The sequence below is a fragment of the Hylobates moloch genome, unplaced genomic scaffold (assembly GCF_009828535.3).
Source record: "Hylobates moloch isolate HMO894 unplaced genomic scaffold, HMol_V3 SCAFFOLD_11, whole genome shotgun sequence".
NCBI lineage: Eukaryota > Metazoa > Chordata > Mammalia > Primates > Hylobatidae > Hylobates > Hylobates moloch.
Window position 1 is genome coordinate 98,438,511 of NW_026652286.1, and position 7,503 is coordinate 98,446,013.

The 7,503-nt window shown below is 39.7% G+C and overlaps 1 protein-coding gene across 1 annotated transcript; it reads right to left on the minus strand.

Moving 5' to 3' along the window:
• Positions 1 to 1,948: 1,948 nt before the first annotated feature.
• On the minus strand, positions 1,949 to 3,713 carry PATE2 (prostate and testis expressed 2). The gene is made up of 4 exons (XM_032168160.2): positions 3,662 to 3,713; positions 3,492 to 3,515; positions 2,811 to 2,939; positions 1,949 to 2,455 (listed from the first exon to the last, which is right to left on the minus strand). The coding sequence occupies exons 1-4, from the start codon at positions 3,711 to 3,713 to the stop codon at positions 2,319 to 2,321; spliced, it is 342 nt and encodes a 113-aa protein (XP_032024051.1). The 3' UTR covers positions 1,949 to 2,318.
• Between the last annotated feature and the right edge of the window lie 3,790 nt (positions 3,714 to 7,503).

Consider the following 7,503-nt stretch of genomic DNA (forward strand, 5'->3'; position numbering starts at 1 on the left):
TAAAATTATGTATATATATATGAAAGAAGAGCATGTGCATATGAGAGGATAAATTCTTGTTGTTTTATCATGTGGGTAAAGAAATTTTCACCTAGCTTTTGCTATGTTCATTTGCTCAGGTTGGAAAATGGAACTGGGAAGAATACCCCAAGATAGGGTAAAGCAAAAGAAAATATTCTCCAAGGTTAGAGAAATTTTATCTAGTCTGTAAGGAAGGCTAAGAAGAAAGATTATCCTGACTCAGGAAGAGTTAGTTTAGACACTACACACACTATCACTTGGAAGTGCCAAAATGTAACTTTGTTTTCTAACCTGACCTCATCTTGTTTTAGAGCTCTGTTCACAGTGAGACAAAACACTTGAGTCTTGTCAGCTTAAAACTTAGAGAATAAGGGAATGAAGGGAAGTTAGGGGGGAAATACTAACAAAAACGTGGTCTCAGCTGAAGACTAGCTTTAGTTGGATCCCATGGAAAAGCTCTGGAGTACAAATTGCAACACAGACTTAGTTCTACCTTAATACAAGGGACCAGTCATTCATTAGCTGAGGCCCATATGCAGGTTGGGAGTTTAGCATCTGGGCTAGGTTGCTTCTATTAATATTTAGTAGAGAGAAAATCTCCAAAGAAGTAAATAACTGTGAGTTGTCATAAGCCAACACTTGATGCAGCTGGGTGCACTTATCAGCAAAGGGGATTTTGGAAGCTACCAAATTCAAATCCAAATCATCCACTACATAAAGACAAATTCAATGCTATAATGCTGAGAATGCCAGTGTGTGCTCTTGAAACATAAAGATTTTATAATTAAAACTCTCTGCATGCTCAACAAAACCAAACTTTGGCGTTGTTAAACATCAATTCAAACATATTTTTAAAGTCTATTTTGAAAACCAAAGCTAAACAATATTTTCTTTTCTTTTTCTAGACTGACTTCTACCATCCCCATGATTCAATGGGGAGAGAGCTCTTACACAACTAGATCCCATAACTCAAACTGAAAATATTCATATTATGTTGGCTTTTCTAGTTCGTTTGTCTACCTTGAAAGAACTGTCTTCATGTATTTTTCGTCCTGACTCTGCAAAATCCAAATTGAGAATTCCTCAGAAAGGATTATATTCTCAGACATAGACAAAGATAGGGTATACCAGACTACTCAAATAGATTGGTTCATTGTAAGAATTTTATGTGGCATAATAGAAGAGAAAGAAGCTCATGGAAGACCAGGACCAAGAACTGCAGTCAGCCTCATAAGGACAGAAACACCACGGTTAGTGTGTATCCAAGGAAAACGTGCCACCTTGGCCACAGGTGTGCTCCAACATCAATGCTACTCAGTTTCTCTTCCTATCTGTTTCTCTGTGTCTTCCTGCTTCTCTTCCCACCACCATTACCCGTATATGCTACCTTTCTCACACTTTCTGCATACTCATAACTTCCTCTTACACAGGTCATTGTGTTACTTGAACACTACCTCATGGTATCTATTTACATCCTATTATCTTCAACTACCATGCCACCTGCCACATTATCAGCATTTTGTTTTCTCAGTCCCATGAGAAGAACCTGACTAGCCATCCTTAAAAAAACACTCTGTTCCCAATCCAATCACCTAGTTCAACCATGTGCCCAAGGCTGCCTGGCCAGCCAGGGCAATGATAATTCAAGCCAATTCCACCCACAGCAAGTTATTTCTCAGATCTTAGTTTTTACCAATTGAAATGCCCCCTGAAATTTTCTTTGATGCTCATCCCTATGTCTGTTCAGTTCTTTTTCTGCCCTGAGGTTCCCCCAAGAGCTCTATCAGAGAAAGACTTGGCCCATGCTGCCAACACACTGGGAAGCTGGGGTTAGCCCTCTCCAGAACCCATGGGCAGAAAAGGACAGTGCCAGAAAGTGTCAGGGCTAATCCAAAGAGAATTCCAACGGAGAGGAGTGTGTGTATAGATGAGTATAGAGGATAGTCACAGAATTCTCAGTACAAATTGGAGATTATTATGGCCCGAATGTTCACATTTTCATACAGGAGATAATAAATGACGAAGTCTGAGCTTATTCATGGCAGTATCATGTAAGGAGAGCAAAACCCCTCCCACCTGTGAGCGACAGGGATGTGCAAAGAGTGAGTCTAGTGCTCCATCATCAATAGGCTCTGCTGTCTGCACTGCGTCTCCTTATGCCTGCTTGTGTTTTCACTATGAGCTGGCTTTCTCACTCTCTACCATTGCATAGAAGAGGAGAGCAAAATTCAGGTTCAGGGAAGAGAAAAAGAGGGTAGTGGTTGAAAAAGAACCCAAAATCCAGGAGAGACATAGAACTAAACTCCCTCAGGGAGGTTGCAGTAGTTACTATGATCACAACAGATGAGCTCTACCCTCTTCGTGAACCCCAAGAAGTTGATGTCCTCACAGTTGGTCATACACGACAGTTTTGAATAATGATACATGCTCTGCCCTGAGGAGGTAAAAGAGAGGAAATATGATCATAATGACCTCATTTCCTTTTACTGCGTTCCTAGGAGTAATCTGTTTCTGTGTCCTCACTAACCTTTCTCTAGGCCCAAATGAGTTCCAAAGCTGAGTCTGTTAATTGCTGACCCAGAGAGTAGATTTTATTCCCTGCCAGGTAAGGGACGTCAGCCTCTTTTTCACCCAATATGGTCTTAGGGAAAAGTTTGTCTTTGCCATCCCCTCATGACCACCCCATACTCACCCATCCCATTCACCCACTCACTCTGAGGGCAAAAGAACACCACTGTTTCTCCGGGATCATGGTAGTGATTTTCCAGTCCCTCTATACTCCACATTACCTTTCTTTGTAAGGATGTAAATGTTCTCAACTGCACAGGACTGTTTATGCTTCAGGGAGCAGGATGTCATGACACCATAGCATAACCCGAGATGATATTTTTTACATTTATAACACATTATTTCAGTCGCTGCCAGATACAAAAAGAGGTGCTTAGAGGATGCAGTCTTGAGAATATTCTCTGGGGCTGGGGGCTCCACTACAGGGCCTTACTCTTGCCTAGTGGTTCCTAACATTTTTTGGACCATGGACTCTTGGTAATCTTGAGAAAGATAGGGATAATCATGCTGCAGTCCTCCCCATGTACACATTAATAAATTTGTACACATTTTCTCCAATTAAAAAATCTTGTGAAAGATAACCTGTACAAACATAAATCAAACACTGTATGTGATTTCAGGAGGTCAGGGTTCCCGTGAAATTTATCCATGGACCTCCAGTAATGAACCGCTTATCTAGCCTGATGATTTTGCCGAGTAATGGGTTAAAGAAAGTAAAGCAGATCTTAGTCTCCTTACTCTAAGAAATGGACAAAACAGGTCTGGCAGGAGGTGAAACCCCTACGATTCTATAATAAGAATGGATTACAGGGCTCTCTGAAGATGAAGGGAAGGTTTGCTCCTAAACATGTCACAAATCGCCTTCAGAGAAGGCGTGGACTTCAGAGAAGCCATGATTGTACCTTTTATAGGGTCATGAAGTTCACCTGTGAAAAGAAGAAAAACCTTCCATGTTACAATCTCACATACACCTACCACTGCCCCAAGAGCCAATTTTGAAAACTTTCTCTTCCCCCAGCATCTGTCCATCTCTTAAGCAACCACCAATTTCCCCTCTGTCTCCAGGACTTACCCCAAAATGGGCAGAGCAGAAAGACTGTGCCCAGCAGAAAGAGAACAAGCATCCTGGAGCTTCTGTTGGGGGCAGCTTCCTGTGGAAGGAGCAAGTTGTTCTTTCGTGATCTGTCCTTGGGCTAGTCATCTAAATTATATAATCATAAAATTTCAGGGACAGACAGTATGACAATATTCCCAGGACCAAACCACCATATCTGATGGCTGCACAGCATTCTAAAGAGGGTACTCACTTTGATTTTGTGCAAATCCTCTAATAAAAATGAAATGGTAATGTTCCTGATTCACCAGACCTGCTCCTATTTCAATATTGCAGAGTTTTAAAAAGTATTTTCAACTTTCATTCTAGATTCAGGGGGTACATGTGCAGGGTTGTTACAGGGGTATATGGCTTGATGCTGAGGTTTGGGGTACGAATGATCCCGTCACCCAGGTAGTGAACATAGCACCCAACAGTTATTCAGTCCTGCCCAGTCTCTCCTCACAATGTTGCAGGATTTAATACATCTGGGAGGTATTCTTTACATCTTCTTGTGTTTCATCCTCATTGAGCAATCTGACAGCAAGTCTTATCCATTCTACCTACTCACTTCTCACATGGGTTTATTATTCTCTGTTGCCACTGCCACTACCATAATCCAGTCTATTATCATGTCTTGCCTGGACCAAGCAATGGCCTTATTTCTGGCCTCCATGCTTCTCCCCTGCCCCTTCATAATCATTTCTTCATAAAGCAGTCAGAGAACAAGTCACAGATGCCACACCCCTGCTGAAAACACTCTGACAATGTTTTATTACCTTTGAAAGAAAATCCAGAGTTTTTATCATAGCCAGCAACGGCTTCATCATTATGAGCAATGGCCTCCTCTCCAATCTCCTTTCTCTCGACATTTCCCTTGCTCACTCAGGTCTTTGCTCAAATGTCACTCCCTCAGACAGAGCAGCATTTTCTGCTTAATCTCTAGAAAATGACAGCCTTCATTTCCTACCCTTTTCCCTGTTTTATGTTTCATAGCAATTCTAATAAGCTGATCTTACATTCCAATTGGCTCACTTTTTTACTCTTCCACTAGAACAAAGCAAGGGGTTTCTTTGATTTATCATGGCACACTTGGCATCTAGAGGCTGGGAACAAAGGAAATTCCCAACAAATATTTGTGGGAGGAATTAATAATGTTCTTCCCATATCCCGCCTTGCATCCCTCCAGTCCATTCTCCACAGAGCATCCAGCTTTATCAGATTGGTTTTTTGAACTATAATAAAGATGAGAAATGAGACTTTCTACATTCCAGCAAGGGTCCCAAGATAGTAGGTAGCAAGTGTTTCACATTTCAAAGTGAAATGCTGTGCTACCTAGGCAGATTTACAAAGAAAATCAATGAAACCGTGTTTAATATCCTGGACTTGCTGCCCACCTGGAGCGTATAAATAAACAGTGAAGTGCCAGAAAATAAAATGGAAGGAGTTTCTATAGTCTAGGGTGAGGGTTACTTTTCTATATATGGCTCAAAACACAGAACCATAAAAAAGATATGTTTACCTATATTTTTAAAAAATCTACATAGATGGAAAACCAGTCATTAATCCATAAGCAAAGACCAAATAACAAATAAACCATTAAAAATATTTGCAACTCATATCTCAGACTAAGGGCTAATCTCCCCATTATACAAAGATATTCCAGAAATTGATTTTTAAAAGATTAACAATTCAAAGGGGAGGGATGCAGTCAATAATAATGTCATAGTTCACAGAAAAAAGAAACAGAAATTCTTCTTAAACACATGAAATATGGTGAACCTTGCTCCTAATTTTAGGATATTAGTTTTACTTAACAGATTGGCAATAATCAGAATTTGGTAACACAACTGTGTTGGCAAGATTGGAGTAAAACAAGCACTGTCATACCTTGCTGATGGGGCTGTAACTTATCAGTAAGGAATAAAATTAGACCATAGCTTTTCAATTTTATATCTTTCCTGCTTTCTCTTGTGGGCATTTAGTGCTATAAATTTCCCTCTACACACTGCTTTGAATGTGTCCCAGAGATTCTAGTATGTTGTGTCTTTGTTCTCATTCATTTCAAAGAACATGTTTATTTCTGCCTTCATTTCGTTATGTACCCAGTAGTCATTCAGGAGCAGGTTGTTCAGTTTCCATGTAGTTGAGCGGTTTTGAGTGAGTTTCTTAATCCTGAGTTCTAGTTTGATTGCACTGTGGTCTGAGAGACAGTTTGTTATAATTTCTGTTCTTCTACATTTGCTGAGGAGTGCTTTACTTCCAACTATGTGGTCAATTTTGGAATAAGTGTGATGTGGTGCTGAGAAGAATGTATATTCTGTTGATTTAGGGTGGAGAGTTCTTTAGATGTCTATTAGGTGTGCTTGGTGCAGAGCTGAGTTCAAGCCCTGGATATCCTTGTTAACTTTCTGTCTCGCTGATCTGTCTAATGTTGACAGTGGGGTGTTAAAGTCTCCCATTATTATTGTGTGGGAGTCTAAGTCTCTTTGTAGGTCTCTAAGGACTTGCTTTATGAATCTGGGTGCTCCTGTATTGGGTGCATATATATTTAGGATAGTTATCTCTTCTTGTTGAATTGATCCCTTTACCATTATGTAATGGCCTTCTTTGTCTCTTGATCTTTGTTGGTTTAAAGTCTGTTTTATCAGAGACTAGAATTGCAACCCCTGCCTTTTTTTGTTTTCCTTTTTCTTGGTAGATCTTTCTCCATCCTTTTATTTTGAGCCTCTATGTGTCTCTGCTCGTGAGATGGGTCTCCTGAATACAGCACACTGATGGGTCTTGACTTTTTATCCAATTTGCCAGTCTGTGTCTTTTAATTGGAGCATTTAGCCCATTTACATTTAAGGTTAATATTGTATGTGTACATCACAATTGAAAGAACTAGAGAAGCAAGAGCAAACACATTCAAAAGCTAGCAGAAGGCAAGAAATAACTAAGATCAGAGCAGAACTGAAGGAGATAGAGACATAAAAAACCCTTTAGAAAATCAATGAATCCAGGAGCTGGTTTTTTGAAAAGATCAACAAAATTCATAGACCACTAGCAAGACTAATAAAGAAGAAAAGAGGGAAGAATCAAATAGATGCAATAAAAAATGATAAAGGGGATATCACCACCAATCCCACAGAAATACAAACTACCATCAGAGAATACTATAAACACCTCTACACAAATAAACTAGAAAATCTAGAAGAAATTGATAAATTATTGGACACATACACCCTCCCAAGACTAAACTGCGAAGAAATTGAATCCCTGAATAGACCAATAACAGGCTCTGAAATTGAGGCAATAACTAATAGCCTACCAACCAAAAAAAGTCCAGGACCAGATGGATTCACAGCTGAATTCTACCAGAGGTACAAAGAGGAGATGGTGCCATTCCTTCTGAAACTATTCCAATCAATAGAAAAAGAGGGAATACTCCCTAACTCATTTTATGAGGCCAGCATCATACTGACACTAAAGCCTGGCAGAGACACAACAACAAAAAAGAGAATTTTAGAACACTATCCCTGATGAACATCGATGCAAAAATCCTCAATAAAATACTGGCAAACCGAATCCAGCAGCACATCAAAAAGCTTATCCACCACTATCAAGTTGGCTTCATCCCTGGGATGCAAGGCTGGTTCAACATACACAAATCAATAAATGTAATCCAGCATATAAACAGCACCAAAGACAAAAAACACATGATTATCTCAATAGATGCAGAAAAGGCCTTTGACAAAATTCAACAGCCCTTCATGCTAAGAACTCTCAATCCATTAGGTATTGATGGGATGTATCTCAAAATAATAAGAGCTATTTAT